This window comes from Dipteris shenzhenensis, chromosome 12 (assembly GCF_047967505.1).
Source record: "Dipteris shenzhenensis isolate YYH24624 ecotype China chromosome 12, Dip_SZ_1.0, whole genome shotgun sequence".
In the NCBI taxonomy this organism is placed as follows: domain Eukaryota; kingdom Viridiplantae; phylum Streptophyta; class Polypodiopsida; order Gleicheniales; family Dipteridaceae; genus Dipteris; species Dipteris shenzhenensis.
In genome coordinates this window covers 13,549,606-13,568,309 of record NC_141607.1, presented here as the reverse complement: position 1 = coordinate 13,568,309, position 18,704 = coordinate 13,549,606, and the positions used below count along the sequence as shown (strand labels likewise).

Here is an 18,704-nt window from a genome sequence, read left to right as displayed (position 1 = left end):
AGGGGGGAACTGGAATGTATGATCGTAAATCACAATCCACAACAGTGGGCTCTTGCACAATGCATAGCACATGCACAATATTCTTCACATCGCACACTGCACACTGCGATGTGCCTAAAAACCATACAGACAAGTTTAAAAGAGGGGAGAAAAGACGTGTGTAGATCTTTGATGCACAAAGAGCCCAGAGAAAGTGGGCAGGACTCAAGCCTACAACAATAAGCACTTGCATACTGCATCACATAGGCACAACAAAGTATCAGTCACTGTTATGGCAGCCATTGATATAAATTGCACCTTTAAGCTGGTATGTTGGTAATTGTAGATATGTATGGATTCTTGAGCATCAATGCAGCATCCATTGAACTATTTCTATGGTTTTGAAGCTACCATACCATGTGTACAGAAAAAGGGTAAAAGGTTAAGGTGCACATTTTGACTGAACAAGGTTCTTTCAAGTTGTAACTGGTCATTGGGAGTCTCACTTAGGTATGGGATGCCGTATTGTAGCCCTCCCTATTGTGTACTTTTTGTTTTAAGAAGTAATATATTACTCTCTCATTGAAAGATCTTGCCTTCACAGTTTATTGCCATTCTGGCCAGAGGTTTTTGTTTTGCCTAATGGTAGTAAATAAAGTGTCGAGTTTAGTGAGCTGGATTTTTATATATCTAGGTGACTTTTTAAGCCTGATATCAGGACAAAAGAATGAGGGGAGCTATTGAGAAATTTTTAGAGGGAAGGTTAAAAGAAGGGACAATGCATGGAAAGAAGAGAAACATGCGAAAAATGGTAGAACATTAGAAAATGCCTTGGTCTTTTTGAAGTCTCTGTAGGCTCACTTGGATGCATTTGTATTGTTGTACTGTTTCCTGCTATTGCTTTTTTAAAATGTTATTTGCACTGTAAATTATATCTTACCCCTTGTCGATTTTGTAGGGAGGGCTTGAAACTTGGAGTAAGACAAGGTGGCGAGGCAGTGGGGAATGTCAAGCTACCTCCATGGTATTTCATTGTACATTTTGAAAAGATGCTCAATAAACTAGCAATCCCCAAAAGCAATGTTTTGTTTTCATAAGCAATGTTGAACAGAATGCTCAGTAGAGAGGCAATGAATACAAGTAGAGTTTGCCCCAAACATGGACCTCCAGGCTCCAATGGTTCACTGCAATCCCTATAGAAAGCCAAAGGAAAAGAGCGATTTTCCTCTTCCTGAGGGTTTTTTAGAGTCTCTTGCCAAAGGATTTCTACCAGTCGGCAGGAATCTGAAAATTCTCCTAATGAGGAGCCCTGGTGGGCTTCCAGCCTCTAAGGCTGAGCTAAAGCTTCCTGGCATTACTACCGAAGCTCATTCCCACTCTAGGAGTCCCACAGTAAGTATTTTATGGGGGCATTCTCATAGAGCCAAATCCTCCATGTACCCAATGGAATGTGATCTGGGTTAGGGTCTAGATTAGCCTTCTCCTTTAGTACTAGCCTTTGTCATGGCTGAGTCTGCCCTTCACCTCCGAAGTGGCTACATAAACTCAATATGAAGAGTTCGTATAAATGGATGCTCAAGTATGTGTGGGTGTGTGGAAGCATGTTCTTTCTCATTTGGAATGGAATGGATGGCAATCTTTGCTTGGGAATTCTTTGAGAGCTGAAAGCATTCACTCGTCGAAAATCTTTCAGCCTCCCTTGGCTTTATAGGAACCTCGACGTTCCTACTTTGTCTCGTTTAAAGGCATTACCTCGGTTGCTGATGTTATAGATGATGTTGGTACTGTGCTCCCCTTTTCTCTAGCAGCCACTACATATGGATTGGGCTCTCATTATCGTCCTTTGTGGCGACAAATTACTTCTATGCTTTCGCCTTTTGTTCAGATTCCTCCTTTGGAACTCCAAGACCAGTTGGAAGATTGGACTTTGACTTCTCTAGGGTCCTCTTCTCGTCCTTTGAGGCTATCTCAGATTATTGTACGTGCATGGTATAAAATCCTTTTGCCTCAACCTTGGGTTTTAGAGAGGTGATTCTGTTTGGCGAATGCATCGCCCAGCGAAGTGGTGGAGGAAGAGATTACAGCAACTTTGGGCCTATAAAGTACCGCTTTGGCAATAGGTTTTCTTTTGGCGAGTTCTTTTGGGAGTGTTTCCATCTGGACAGCTATTAGCTCATCGACACATTGCTTCTACACTTTGCCACAGATGTTTTACTTCTTCGGAGATTGTGCCTCACTTGTTTTGGCATTGTCCGTGCTCTCGTGAGTTTTTTGATCTGCTTTGACAGCGCCTGCGAGCGAGATTCCCATTTGTTCCTTTGGGAAGTTCTTCTGGCTATTTGGGTTTCATCCATCATTTGGGAAGTTCTTCTGGCTATTTGGGTTTCATCCATCCAGACCGGAGTTGCATCTTTTCTTTGTTTGGGTTCGCTACTGGGCACTATGGACTTTATGGACATATAGGAATTGTAAAGTCTTTGGTGATCCTACTTTCTCACTGTTTGGTTTTTTTAGGGGTTCTCTGCAGCAATCTTTCTTTGATTGCTTGCAGACTCGCTACATAGATCATGAGGTCTTTTTGGCATATACTGAAATTTTCAGTTGATGGAATTGTAGCACCTTATTTTGAGGTTGCTACTTATATAATATAATCAATCAAAGATTTCACCCAAAAAAAAAAGTGGGTGTGTGGATTTGTATGTGTGAGAGCATATGTTTATACTATGGTCTACACGCATTGTTGGGCGCTGATGACGTCAGTGGGGATGTCATAGTAGCTAGTCCTTGCTATGCGTGATGGAGTTTATGGTTTTCAACCTTATGAGTGACCATCATGAGATTGAAACTACACTATGTAGTGTTTTTAGAGGAAGAGTTTGGACATGTGCTTGGACTCATCTAGGTATATAGGGTCTAGATACCATCTTGAAGCCATAAAAACATTGCTGGACGTGACCTATAACCTTGACAAGCTGAAATGCAATATCCATAAGAAAAACATCCGTAGACTTGGACAACGTGCTCCCAGAATGAACTTCAAAGACCGAGGCATTCCCGTTCGATCATTGTAGTTCTAGAACTTGAAGTGGGATGCTTGATCTCGTAAAGGCCTCAAGCCAAGTAGACCGAAACGGAGGCCTGTCATTTCCATGAACCGAATCCAATGGTATGGCTGCATCAATCTACTGAATTCTCCTTGCACTTCCTATGAGGTGGCTTAGTAATTGGAGTCTATGCCCATCTGGAAGGTTTTTTGAAATACTTCCAAGAAACCCATAGAGGAAGCGGGACCTCTCCCCCATCTATTCACAACACGTAATGAGAAGTACAAAGTGGTGTGCCATGATAATCAATATACCATCATTCCAATGATGGGATGCCTATCAATCTCCTTTCGAGAGGAAGGAGGAACTCTCTGAAAAGTACTCCTAAAGCTGGCCCAAGCTTTTGGATGGTAGTCATAAAAGGGTAGGAGGGCGCCCTGAGATGGGCTGAGGTAAAGATCCACCTATCCATCCAATCTCCACTTGTGTAAGGAAAACAAGACTGCATGCATTGAATGAAAAAATCCTTTGAAGGTTCCTGTCCTAGCAAAAACCCTCTGACCACCACCTTGCATACGAAGGCTATGCTTTGCAAGGATGGATCCATTATATTAAGTCCTCCTTCCTGTGTGGGAAGAATCAAGGTCTTTAAAGCCACCTTAGCTCTGGTGTGTGCCAACCATGTAGTCTACTCCATAGAAAATTGCTTATAGGCCTTTTGAGCTAAGTGATGCAATCCCTAGAATGGCACTAACAAGAAAACAAACCATATCATGGCCAGCAGTATGTGGTTGACCATCACTACCTTGGAAGCAAGGTCAAGTGTCACGATCTGTGACGTATTCCTTTCTCTATTTCTAGACTTATGGATGGTTTGATGAATGGACACTTGTGGAAGGGTATGCCCTTTCAACGGGACACTTCCTATGAGGCACAACCCTTGCCCTTTCGATGGGACACTTCCTATGAGGCACAACCCTTCACAAGAGACATTCTATTGAAGAGACATTCCTATTGTAATGTACCCTCTCATCAAGGGTCACACCCTTCACAAGGGGTACACACCTCTTCATGCACACACACTTTGGAGTACACACCTTTTCATGTGTGACTCTTCACTCTCTATATAAGAGAGGCCCAATTGTATGGATGACACACAACGGATACCCTACAGACATTCAAGCAATACAATTATTCCTTGTTCTCTGCTTTTTCAGTCTCCTTTCTGTTCCTTAGCACATTTCTAAATATAGTAAATCTAGGATTTCTTACAGTGGTATCAGAGCAAAATTCGCTCCTGCGTGTAGGAAATGCCCCCCACCTTCTAGCGCCGATCTGATACATCTTTTCAGCTAGAAGGATACCCGTGCACATTGTGCATGGAAGAGATGGAGAGGATGAGCATAAAAATTTTTCGCGCCAACGTTGCCTAAAGTCATCTATGGCCTCTCCATCTCCCACACATCACGAGTTGATGTGAATGGACACGACAAAAATCGTGTCTTTTCAGGTGCTTGGGCTGTCCCAAAACCAAGGGATGCACCTTTTCCACCATCGGACACACCTTTTGATGAAGAGTCTCGATTCCTCACCCAAGGGACACACCCCATCGTGGACAAAAAGGACACACCTATTCATGTAGGGACACCCCTTTTAAAAACAGGGACACACCCCTTCATGAAAAGGTGCACCTATTCCAAGGGTCACACCCCTTCGAATAGGCACACCTTTTAGGCACCAAGCACCTATAAAAGGGTACCTAGAGGGGTTAAAATGGAAAACCCAGCCCCAAACCTTAGGTTTACCCTAGCTACCATTTAATTTTTGGGCAACCACCCAACCTAGGCAGCCACCAACGAAAAAGGGATGCACCCTTTGACGTCCATACGAATTTGCATGCAGGCCCACCTCCATCATACGGATTTGCACGTAGGAGCTGCCCTCAGCCCTCGCCATTTCGCTGTCAGCCCACGCAGGATCTGCCCTCAGCCCTCGCCATTTCGCTGCCAGCCCGCGCAGGTTCGCTGCCAGCCTTCACGCGCCATCTCGCTGCCAGCCGCGCCATTTTCGCTGCCAGCCCCTCGCCTATTTTGCTGCCAGCCACCTTGCGATTTGCAGCCCCGCTAGTTTTGCAGCCCTGTTTCCCTTCCAGCCTACAGCGTGAGCACAGCGCCAGCCAGCCATTCGGTCGCAAAACAGCCTGCAACCAGATTTTCGCCATTGACAGCCCGCATCCCTTTTTTTGTTTCGCCAATCTCCCATGACAGCAGCAGCTTGGTGTGCCAGCCCCTATTGCGATCCAGAATCGGGTACCTGCAGCCTGTTGTGCCATTGATAGCCTGCTCTCCTTGGTTCGCTACATTTTCCTGCCAGATCAGCAGCAGTTTCAGCCTCCTATCGCGATGAAGACAGCCTATTAAAAGCCCAGATCTGCTCCTCGCCACCCATTGCAACATGGACCTCCGGACAGAAATCTGCAGGCCTCTTCTACGCAACAATTTGGTAGATTAAATCATTGCCAGGTGGAGCCTTTCCATTCTGCTTTTAAGGATTCTCTTGTCATTATCAAATTACAGCAAATGAAAGACGCTCCCTTAAAGCATGGAAACCCCTGGTAATTCACCCGGCAATTCAAGGACACCTCAGGCATCATCTACCACACAATATCGTGTTCAGATTGCACAACCAGCCCATTTCGGAGCTTTTGCATCGTGGGTCTTCTGTGTCACGTGCCCTCCTAGTGATTTGGACCACATCCTATATCTTCTGCGTGAGGCACCTCAGTTACATTACTTCCTCAGCACAGTCCAGGTTGTGTTCCACGAGACACGAAGATACCCAGAACCCGATATTCCTCAAGAGTTTGCTGTCCATCTTTGGAGAGAATTTTACCCCTCACCTTCGGCATCTCCAGGGTACTCTCCACCTCCTTCAGCTCCCAGATATCCTCCTATACAGGTTGTACCTTCTCCAAGACAGTATTTACACTCTGAAGGCACCCCTTCTCCTGGATATCCTCCACTTCCGACAGCAGCTCCTTATCCTTTCTCAGATCCGTGGACTCTGCAACCTACTCATGTACTCTCACGAGCAGTAACACCACTTTCGGCATCACCAGTGTTACCTCAGACAGGACCTCCTTTACCAGACTTCCACGGGTGGTTCCATCCTGCCTCGCCTGCCCCCTCTAACATGACCTCAGGGAGCAGCCCGAATCTTCTTCACATCAATGCGTAACGAGGGATTTAGGCCTGATATGAAAGCATGAAGGCGATCATCCTCAGTTAAATCATCAATCTCCAACACCAATGTGGTGAACTGAGAGATGTAGGAAGACAGGGAGCCCGTTTGCTCCAACTGTCGGAGTTTTGAACGTGCTTGGAAGTCCGCATTGGCAGGTATGAACTGCTTACGGAGCACGTGTTCAAAACGTTCCCATGTTAACACACTTTTGCCATCCTTAAAGCAAACATCACCACCACAGCTGGCGCTATTGCTTACGCAGAGCGCATTACAGATTTCCAAAACACAGGGAAGCAGAGTGCTAATTGCACACATAACTCTACTATGGCCAAAGGTGCTCGCCCTCAAGATAACACCAGGTTTCGAAAAAACTCCGGTAATCAAGGTCAGCGACAGTCTCAAGATCCCCAGAAGACTTAGAAATCATATGCTGGATTCCAACAGAAGGACTCCTCCAAGGATCGCGCCTCTTCTTCTTCACAAAGTCATTACCGACATCCCCAACATAAAGGTGCGGCCACTGACAAGAAGAACAACTCCAGCACAAAAGGACTTTGTACCATCTGTACAGGCGACCATAGATGGTTCGATTGTCCCAAGCGACCAAAGCAAAATTCCAATATGGAACCTAGCACTTCCCAGACAGAACATGCTACCCCAGCACAAGACAAGAAAGGCAAAGCTGTTCGAATGGCGAATACCATCCACCTGAGCCTTGCCAGCAACCCCAAACCTTCCCTGGCCACTCAAGTACTTTGTGTTCAAGGATCGATTCGTGGAACAACGGTCACTATCCTCATCGACAGTGGCTGCTCTCATAATTTCCTAGCTAGTTCTATGGTCGACAAACTTCGGTTGACCACCAGTCCTAGTCTCATGGATTATCAGATTGAACTCGCAAATGGAACTACTTTCTTGTGCAACACCAGGATCAAAAACTTGTCTTGTCGCATCCAACATTATACGGACAAGTTGAACTTCGACATCATGCCTCTTTCTCGGTACGATGTCATACTCGGACAACAGTGGCTCTACGACTATGATCCATCAATCAGTTTTCGCAGCCATACTATCCAGTTTGTCCACCAGGGAAAACTTATCTAGCTAACTGGTTCTAGGGACTCTCCTTCAATCCCAGTTGCCTCTGTCCTACAAGTAAAGAAGTGGGTTCGTAAACGTCAAGTAAAGACTTCACTTCTGTTGGTTACGGCAGTAGAGGAGACACCAACAAAGGATCCTCCTGAATACCTCAACCAATCTTTTTTCCAGCCCTACGTGGATATTTTTCCACAGGAATTGCCAAAGCAGTTACCACCTCGACGACCAGTGGATCACCCAATTGAACTTATTCCCGGCAGTAATCCACCGTCGAAATCTCCTTATCGGGTTTCTTACACTCAAAATGAAGAAATCCAAAGACAGGTCACCGAACTACTCGACAAAGGTCACATTCGGCCCAGTCGCAGCCTTTTTGGATCTCCTGTACTACTTGTGGAAAAAAAAGAATAAGTCAATGCGCCTCTGCATCGACTACCGAGCCCTCAACAAGCTCACTATCAAAAACAAGTATCCATTGCCTTGCATCGATGACCTCTTCGATCAACTTCTACATGCAACACAATTCTCAAAGATTGATCTTCGTTCAGGTTATCATCAAATTTGCATACGAGAAGGCAATGAGTACAAGACAGCTTTTCGAACAAAGTATGGATACTATGAATGTTTGGTCATGCCCTTTGGGTTAAACAATGCCCCGGCCACATTCATGACACTCATGAACGACATCTTCAGGTCTTTCCTCGATAAGTTCGTCATCGTTTACCTCGATGACATCCTCGTTTTCAGCAGATCCCTACATGAGCACAAACAACATCTTCACCAAGTTTTTGAAGTTCTCCACGCAAATTCTCTCTACATCAACATTGAGAAGAGTAAGTTCTTCAAGACCCAACTCGAATATTTGGGACATGTTATTTCCGCTCAAGGCATCTCTGTGGATCCCAAGAAGATCGAGGTAATCAGAAACTGGCCTACTCCTAAGAATTTTCATGATGTCCGCTCTTTTCTCAAATTGGCAAACTTCTACCATACAAAGGTCTATCAGTTTTCCGAAATCGCAGCTCCTATGTCCGAATTATTGAAAAGCACAGCAGTTTTTCAGTGGCTTCCCGAAACAGAGTATAGTTTCCAACAACTCAAGCAAGCACTCACTACCACACCAGTTATGGCTATTGCTGACCCAAACCTTCCATTTGAGGTCATGACCGACGCTTCCGACATCGCTACAGGAGCAGTCTTGATGCAAGAAGGCAGAGTTATTGCTTTTGACAGCCATAAACATTCCGATATCCAAACCCGATACCCGGTTTATGATAAGGAGTTTCTTGCCGTTGTACATGCTTATCGCTCTTGGAAACATTATCTCATGGGAGCCGACGACTCGGTGGCTAAGACAGACCATCACTCTCTAAAGTATATCTTTACTCAACCAGTCGTGAACGCTCGAGATCTGGACGACTCCGACGCTACTTGGCAATCTGATGAAGACTTACAGCAGTACCCTGACATTTTACAGCAGTATTTTCAGAATTTACAGTGATATTTTCTACATCAGTTCATTATCTCCACCAGGGTCTTATTTTGAGTGGGAGGGGATGTCACGATCTGTGACGTATTCCTTTCTCTATTTCTAGACTTATGGATGGTTTGATGAATGGACACTTGTGGAAGGGTATGCCCTTTCGACGGGACACTTCCTATGAGGCACAACCCTTGCCCTTTCGATGGGACACTTCCTATGAGGCACAACCCTTCACAAGAGACATTCTATTGAAGAGACATTCCTATTGTAATGTACCCTCTCATCAAGGGTCACACCCTTCACAAGGGGTACACACCTCTTCATGCACACACACTTTAAAGTACACACCTTTTCATGTGTGACTCTTCACTCTCTATATAAGAGAGGCCCAATTGTATGGATGACACACAACGGATACCCTACAGACATTCAAGCAATACAATTATTCCTTGTTCTCTGCTTTTTCAGTCTCCTTTCTGTTCCTTAGCACATTTCTAAATATAGTAAATCTAGGATTTGTTACATCAAGGTTGGATGAACTCCAAAAGAGGAGTTTTCTCTTGATACTCTCTAACACAGGAGCAAATTGCTGCAAAGAAGAGATGCCCACATTGACCTGGCAGCCCAAGTGTTTGCTAGAAAGAACCCCTCTGATTTCAAGTAAAACTGATGCATCTACTGCAGAGCAAAATAAATTCAAATTTGCTCTAAAAGAAGTGAGATTCTTTGGAGTGGCATCCCAAAAAGCACTAATATCATCAGCCAACTCACTATCCAAGAGCTCCTCACTCCAATTAATATGTGCATCTATTGCAGAGCAAAATAAATTCAAGTTTGCTTTGAAAGAAGTGAGATTCTTTGGACTGGCATGCCAAAAAGCCCCAGTGTCATCAGCCAACTCACTATCCAAGAGCTCCTCATCCCGTCTCAAGGAAAGTCTTAGAGGCCCAATAATGTCTGCTTGAGATCTCAAAATATGCTCATTGCTTCAGCCACAAATAAATACAAGAAGAGGGCAAGAGGGCATCGCGTGCGAAGGGTGTAGAAATCTGAAATCTCTCTTGTATTTTGGAGGATGGATTCATCACACCACCGGGGTACACTGAGCTTCATATGCCTCACTCACTACAGATCTCCATCAGACAGTTTCGGGTATCATCACACCTCCTTCGCATAGAGAGCGGCAGAGTAGAGGGGATTCCTAGAGAGCATCGCTTATGCATATTGTGCGACTTTCAGGAGGTTGAGTCGGAGGAGCATTTTATTTTCAGGTGCCCAGTGTACTACGAGATCCGAGGTTGCTACCACTGCCTCTTCAAAGATGGCTCCGGGCTCCTTTCCAGATTCCTCGCCTACCTAGATCAGAGATGCCTCACGGCCTTCATTCACGAGGGGGTCCGACAGAGAGAGTACTTACTCAGGTGACGAGGCTTGGCCACATCATCAGACACCTCTCAGAGCAGGATCACAGAGTTCTTCCCATCGAGTGACATTGATCGTCGAGTATCTAGCCGCAGACATGACAGAGACCCCGACCCGACGACCACAGCACGACACAAGAGACATCGAGGGGGGACACAGATCACTCTGGGGGACCTCCTGTCATTGTTTAGACCCGGGATACGTCCCATGGGAGTCACGGTGGCTCTGGTCTTGTGTCGAGCCTCGTCCAAGAGACCGAGACGCACGGCACACCTTGACGGGCGTCAGCGTCCCATCACCGGCTATGCACTAGCCAGGGCGACATGACATACGGAGGATTCCACCCCGTTCTAGTCCTTTTCTTTTCTTTTCATTGTTACATCCAGATGTATTTGATTATGTATGATCAGACTTAGGGTTCATCACGGATGATGATGCTCGTTTCAGTAGCTCCACCCTTACTGTGATGTGTATCAAGTTTTCTTTCAGTCTCATAGACCCATCGGTCTTCCGAAGACTCTAATAAAATTTCTTTCTTTCTTTCTTTCTCCCATGTTTCCTCTGATAAGCACTATGGCTGATCTCTACAAAGAGGAACCCCTCTGATCCAAGCATTAGAGAATGCAACGCGTAGAGGGTTACCCTCCACAAATCCCAATCTACTTAGTCATAAGCTTTCTCGAAATGCAGGAGTAGAATGGCAAGCCACTGGCATTTTCACATACCCCAATGTGAAGCCTCCGAACATGATAAGATATCATAAAAAAGATTTTGCCATGCATGAAGCCCCGTTTGCGTATCATGAATGAGATCTGTAAGAATGGGCTGCAAATGCAGACTGATAGATTTAGCCATAAGCTGTAAAAGTTCCCCAAAAGATTTATGGACCTCCATTGGGAGATCATTTTTTGCACAAACGCCCTACAGGGCTGAGGTAACATGGTGCCCAATCATGTCCCAAAAAGCAATAAAAAATGAAGGTGTCAATCCATCTAATCCCTTGCATATGCCCTTGTGAAGGGCAAGAAGTGGAATGCTAAATTCCGGATTGGTGAAAGGTGCATCAAATAAGACTCTCATGTCTAGTTTCACCAATGCTGGAATACCCTACCAAACTCTATATCTAGCATCATCTCTGGAAGGTGTGTCAGGATTTGTTGAAAGAATGGAGGCATAAAAATCTTTAGCTATACGCAAGACGGCATTAGGATTTGTCTACAAAACCCTGTCAGAGTCATTAAGCTGAGAAACAATTTCTCTACCATGCCTCGGCCAAGAGTAGTGAAGAAGTGTTTATTGGCTCTTCTTCCCATGTGAATCCAAAAGGACTCTGCCATGCCTCCGCCAAGAATAGAGAAGAAGTCTTTATTGAATCTTTAGCCTATTTACTTGCTATTTCCAACCCACCAGTCCTTTGCTTTGCTGTGCTCAGCTTTGGTTTTATCTTTGAGCCCCAAAAGGGCTAGGGGGGCTCCTAAATTATGTAAATGAAGGGAACACAAAGCAGCACTTCATAAAAAGTAAGAAAATGAGAGAGAGATGAAGGTAGCTTCTCCCTACTCACCTCCCAACCTGCAAGCCTGCCTCGCCGTCATCCTCCTTCCCTCTCCATACCTCTGTCTTTTTGCTATTCCCTTGCCACCCCCTTTCTTCACGACCCCAGCCTGGGTAGGTCACAACCCGTTTTGGGCTGACTTGCAGCTGTGCTAGAGCTTCCTATTTTTGCTGCCTTCCACCACTGTTTGCACCAGCCCTGGCTAGCCCTCCACCTTATTCAGCCACCCCAACCTCTTTCGCCGCTGTCCTACCTTCCTGCCCCCCCCTTGCTCTATTTCGCCAGCCTTAGGTCTGCCCTTTGCACCCCCTTTTTTTGGGGTGAGGGCAGGCTTTGAACAGGCCGTCCCCTCCTAGCCCTTTCATAGTCCCTAGGGCTGCTCATCCGAGCCCCTTAAAGGCCTTGATGTCCTTCATGGCATCCCCTCCCCCTCCAACCCCTTTTCTCCCCTTTTTTTCTCCCTCCTTTTCACCTTATTATTCGTTTCCCATTCTTCCCGCTACTCGCAGGTGGTGGTTCTTGTTTTGACAAAGGGGCCTTTTGGTCTCACTGGAGGGGATCACAAGGCAGTGTCCTTGACACATGTAGCCATCCAAATCTCCCTTTTTTGAGAGGACAAGCAACATGTGTACAAAGGCATACATTTCCTTTTTGTGCAAAGTTGGCCTGTTGAAACCCATTCAGAGGATAATCACATGTTTCTTCCACTCAGGAGATAGCATTTGCTCCTGTCTTAAAGGTAGTGGATCCCAATGAAGCATTCGTGGTTAAAAGAGATGCCAGTGACTTTGCTGTTGGGGCGGTACTTTTACGAAAGGGTCGATCGATGGCTTGTGAAAGTAAAAAGTTAGACCGTGCCCAACAGAATCACTCAGCATATGAGAAGGAACTGTATGCCATAGTCTATGCTTTGAAGAAACGGAGGCACTTATTGTATGGTGCCAAATTCGAGATCATTTTTTATCAAGAAAGCATTAAGTGGATTCGCAATCAGTCGGAGCTTAAAGAAAGAAAAGCTAGGTGGGCTGAAATAATGCAAGAGTTTGATATTCAATTGTCAGAAGGGGAAGTTAAATATGGTAGCAGACTCCCTAAGCCAAATGCCAGTTAGACTTCCTAAGCCAAATGCCAATTGTTAATGAATTGATTTCTCCTCAAGTCCAAAATGATTTCCTAGAGTCCTTAAAAGGCAAATGTGAGTTTGATCCTCACTTTTCTAAAATATGGAAAGCAATTCTGAAGAGGAATCTAACTAATCGAGGAGCTTGCACTGAGGAGTCACATGAAAATGGTGACACACCATAGGTTGGTGATAAAGGACTCAAATGGAAAACTATACTATTGAAGATGGCTACTTGCTCTACAAGGGTAGAATATGCATCCCAGATCATAGGCGTCAAATTTTTTTCGACTGCCATAATAGTTTGAGTGCTGGACACTCGGGAATTCAGAAGACGTATGTGCTTCTGAGAAGGCAATTCTTTCGGCCTGGAATAGATAAGGACGTCCAAGATTATGTGTTGAAGCGCCAAAAATGCCAGGTCAATAAGGTGGAACACCTTAAGATAGGAGGTCTCCTACCTCCATTGGAGATTCCATCTGGCAAATGGGAAAGCATCTCCATGGATTTTGTTGTTGGATTACCTAGGATATAGGGGGGCACGACTCTGTGTGGGTAATTGCGGATCGGTTGACCAATATGGCTGACTTTATTCCAACCAATGAAGAGGTTAAAACTCTAGAATCAGCAAGGCTATTTGTGGAGCATATTTATAAATTGTATGGGTTACCAGTCGGTAATCGGGATAGCAAATTTAATAGCCATTCTGTGTTTATGAGGTTGGAAACTTCTTTGAATATGAGCACCATGGATCATCCATAGAGTGATGGTCAAACTAAAAGGGTCAATCAGGTCATTGAGGTTATGCTTCGAGTATATGTAAGTGAACGGAAACTAATTGGGAACAGTATTTGCCCATATTAGAATTCGCATATAACAGTGCTAAGCATTCAGCTCCAGCTTTTAGTCCATTCATAATGATGTATGGATTTCAACCTAGAGCCCTATTGCAGTGGGACTCAAAAAAGAGAAGGTTCAAGCATCCAAATATTTTCTTGAGGATACGAATTAAATGCTTAAGTTAGCTAAAGATAGCATCAGAAGGGCTCAAGATAGAGCAAGAAGTTATGGAAACCCCCCACCGTAGAAGGTTGGAGTTTGAAGAAAATGAGAAAGTCCATCTCAGGGTACATCTTCAGAATCCCTAAAGACCGGTAAATGTCCAAAGTTGTCTCCTCGGTATTGTGGACCTCTATAATACTTAAGAGAAATGGAGAACTTGCTTTCAAATTAGCCTTACCCGAGGGATGAGGAGTACATCTAGTTTTCCAAGCTAAAAAGAAAGTTTGGAGAGGATGACAATCTCATTGGAAATGAAGTCTTAGTTGAACTAATTGAACCTGCTGTTTTACCACATGAACCAGAAAGAATTTTAGATAGATAAGAAAAAAGAACACGACATACAATATGGCAAGAATGTCTGGTTAAGTGGAAAGATAGAGTGAGTTTAACTTGGGAAAGGGTAAGAAATCTCCAAAGGAGGTTTCCCAATTTTGTTTTCGAGGACGTAAACCATTCTTAAGGGGAAGGGAATGTTATGTTAGCCATAATCTTAGAGGCCTAAGGCCCGGTTATGGTGAATGGGAAATCAGAGGGCTTGACAACACTTGCAATTAGTTGGGGGCTTCTATTGTTTAGATCTCGGTTTATGTTAAGCCTAGGCATTAATGAGATGTTCAAAGGGGAGTCCATAAGAGGGCCTAAATGGCAAATTCCTTTGAGGGACACATGGCACCAAGTTAATTGCCACCTGGCAAGTGTTGGGTGCAAGGGAGACTTCTGGAGAGAGGCTCCACAAATGAATGAGATGGAATTAAGGGAGCACTCTAGTGAGTCGCGGCTGGGTGGATAACAGCTTAAATCCCTCTTTGTTCGTCGATATAGCAGGATACCTGCTTTAATGGCCCTCCCTTAGCTTTGGGCTTTTGAAGACTTAATAAATTACATGCATGTGTCACCGGTACTTAAATATGTCACTGTAATTCAGTCTCTTCTCTAAGTAGTGTTAACATTTATATTGGTGCTTTAGCCGTATTCATTTTAACATTGTACGTACAATTAGGTTTCAATAAATTCTATTCCTCAATCTCCTTGGAATATTGGATTTGGCTTAAATTTATTTGTCCTTTTAGAGAGGTGCTTCAAGAAAGTTCTTAGTCGCAAATGAAATGACTGAGTTTGACTTTTGTAAACATTGGTACATTTTCTGCCCATGTGTGTGCATGCATAGGTTTGCAGGTGTGTGTGCACACTTCCCCCTCTCATTCTTGGGAATTTTCCATTTAAGTATCTGTTGTTTATTGATGTTGTATTGAGTTCTTCATTTAATAAGTAAAAAATTCTGCAAGGATAGCTCTTTTGATTGGAGCTTGATTCAATAAAGGCTTTGCTTTGAATATGAGATAGAGAATACCCACAGTCGGGAGTGCCCTTACACTTATCTCTTTGAAATAAAACGTCTTTTTTGTGTTTGAATGAACAATAGCAACTTGGAATATGGCTTCACGCCTCTTTCTACATTAGGGGGTGCATTTCAACCATAACGAATGACAAATCATGGTGTGTGATTGAAGTATTTCTGCTAACACAGTAAGGATAGAGATTGCAGTCTTGATAAATGAACTATTTTTTGTGTTTTTCAGAAGCATATATACATTGTATCAGTCTTATGCTTTTACAACGCTCTGATTTTCAGAAACAAAAGAGAATGCACCTAAAATATCTTTTCTACAATTGTTTATGGTTTTCGAAGGGCCCAGAGTCCTGATGACTTTATCACAAAACACTTGGAGGCATTGGAGTGTGAGCATGTTTCAAAGAACCTGCATTTGTGGATTGATCTTATCTTTGGTTTTAAACAACGTGGTGAGGTACGATATCTTAGTTACTTTCGATATTTGTATAGTGCAAAAATTATGATATGGATATGGCCTATTTGGTATCCACATAAAACATTTTTTTGATATTATACGGTAAACCTTTTGTTTTGGAAATACAAAGAAGCTCGAATGGCACATTGAACAAGGTAGCAAATCTTATGCAATTTTCTGATTGTTCGAACTTCCATTGCGCAAGACGCCCTCTCATTATGTTCTTTTGTTGTGCATGCCCATGCCCTATAGGTTGGTGGAATTGAAGGAAAATGTATTTTTAATATTGTGTCTTTTGGAATGGAAATTTAAATTATTAGTCAAAGGCATATTGTGATTGTTTACTTCCTCAGTAATAATCTGGCCCACATAATCCACATGAGAGTTCCGTTGGGAAGTCAACTCTTTGCCAAACAATATATCTATGGGATTCATGTGTGAAATATGAAAAAGAAATATTGTCTCATATTATTGGATCTGCAAAGCAGCCGTAGGTATACTACAATTCCAAACTTTAGAGCCCCCTTGGGAAAATATAACCACATAAGAGTGCCCACCATAGGTAGGTTCAATTCCTGCACGCAACACGTCAATAAATTTAGAGTACTTGCATAATCAAAGAGACATTCACTTGACATCTTTTTATGGACTTGTGCATAAGTATAAGACCGTGGTCCAAATGTCAAGGAAAAAAAGTCAGAACTAACAATTCATGTAGAAGTAACAGATCAATGCTGGAAATTTCAGTAGACATACTTGGCATAGAAACTTCATCCGCATGAACTGCTTTACCTTTACCTCATTTCTTGGGGACCAGAAAGACACAATCCTTGGCCACGTGACTCGCCTTGTGACATTAGAAGCACAAGAGTTACTTTTTGTCCTTTCCTGAATCTTTTTGCTCCTACTTTCGAGGAATATTCATAGCAGGAGTAGAGTTGGTGCAGGCTCGGTTATTCCTCTTTTGGTGGTGGCCTTTAAAACCACCCTCTGACGAACCACCAAGTGCACCTTTGTCACATGCGATGTGATGGTATCACGTAGATCTTCGTGAAGCAAAGTCTATCCTCCAAGGACGTAAGTTTGTTACAGCGGACATCATTTTGATGATCTCGTGGGAGACCACGATAATGAAATAATCACCATACCTGGTCAGAAAAAGGGACAAAGTTGGACTACAATAAAATAAATTCATTGTTTTACACTTCCAAAGTTTTTACCCATCATAACAAGCCTTCGAGTTCTCCTTCGAAAATATCTCTGTGACCTGCACTTTAACCTCAGAAGAGGGGCTTCCCATATCCTCTTTAAATCATGTAACTAGATACTTGCATTATCAAGCAAGCAAGCCTCAACAGCAATAACATGATGAACTTTCGAATAGTTGACCAAAGAAAAGTGCACATCCCAATGATTAAGCTAGGAGCGCACATACTCCAACTTCATTTCCTTCTTTTCCTCAATAAACGAATCAAGAGGATACAGTGGATGCCCTTGTGGCACAGAGGGCATCACAATTTGCTATAGATAGTGTTGTTGTGGTTGCAAATAAGTAACCATCTGGCTCATATAATCGATATGAGCCATATTCTGAGTCACCGATGTTTCTAGTAGAGGTGATCGAGGACGGGGAGATTCGTTATGTTGCACCCGCTCCATAGGCATTTGTGAAAAAAGAAAGAAAGAAAGTTTATTAAAAATCTTCAAAAGACAAAAAATGATCTATTGTAAGCTCACGGAAGCAAAAGGATGCACAAGAGTGGAGCAAGAAGTGGAAGTCGTCACATCAACTAGTAGAATATGAAAGAACAAAGTACTATGAAAGAGAACCCTAGGACCTAGTGTCCTAGTGGTACCACTAGTACTAGGTGTCATAAGACACTAAAAGTACTAGGTGCCAATAACTAAAGCTACATGGCACATACCAAGGTCCAGAGGGCATCGATATGACTGGGAGAAGATGGCCTACAAAGACCCCTCCATGGTATGGGCTGAAGTATTCTGGAAACGTCTCAGAATACCTGGTATTTTTTGGTCATGGTGGCACATGTTCATCTAAAAGGATATAGCCACCTATGAGTGTACAAGGTATGCCAGATCATGTAACAAAGGGAACCAAGTGTAAAGCTTGTCAAAAGACTTCGAACTTGGGACGAGGAAGTGTCTTTGTAAACATATTTGCTGTGTTGTCCTCTGTGGGAAGGTAGGACAACTCTATGTCTCCTGCTGACAACCGCTCTCAAACATAATGATAGTGAACTTCAATGTGCTTGGTACGCGCATGAAACATTGGATTACGTGCAATGGCCAAAGCACGCTGGCTGTCAGTGTAGACCATAGTGGAGGATGTCTGACGAATACCAAGATCTGTAAGTAATTGTCGAAGCCAGACACACTCTACTGTAGCGGTGAAGGCTGCCCTGTACTGAGCCTCACAGCTGGATGTGGCAACTGTTGGTTGCTTCTTGCCGAGCCAAGAGATACATGAACTGCCAAGCAAAAACAGTTGCCGGTATGTGACACTCTGGTGTCGGAACAACCTGCCCAGTCACTATCCGTGTAAGCATGCATGGTAAGTGAACCGTGATCACCATAGAAGAGGGCTAAATCCTAAGTGCCTTTGAGATATCTGAAGACTGTCTTCAATGCTTGCCAATGTTGTGAACTGGGCATGTGCATGAACGTGTTGAGCTGGGATACTGCATATTGTAAGTCAAGTCTGGTGTGGCATAAGTAAATGAGACATCCAACAGCCTGCTGGTAAAGAGTGATATCACATGGTGGGCTCGCATCATGAGCTGAAAATTTGAAGCTAGGGTCCACTGGAGTAGAGATTGGCTTGCAATCCTCAAACTGAAAACGATCAAGGAGCTGTCCAATATACTTGGAC

General features: G+C 43.8%; 1 protein-coding gene across 2 annotated transcripts in view; it reads left to right on the top strand.

Annotated features, from left to right (window-relative positions):
- LOC147895841 (uncharacterized) overlaps nucleotides 1-18,704 on the top strand; it is a 161,892-nt gene that overhangs the window by 72,140 nt on the left and 71,048 nt on the right. For both annotated transcript variants that reach the window (XM_087382900.1, XM_087382899.1), the window contains exons 11-12: nucleotides 938-1,003; nucleotides 15,697-15,814. In XM_087382900.1, coding sequence (XP_087239026.1) covers nucleotides 938-1,003; nucleotides 15,697-15,814 — 184 coding nt within the window. The remainder of the gene's footprint in view (nucleotides 1-937; nucleotides 1,004-15,696; nucleotides 15,815-18,704) is intronic.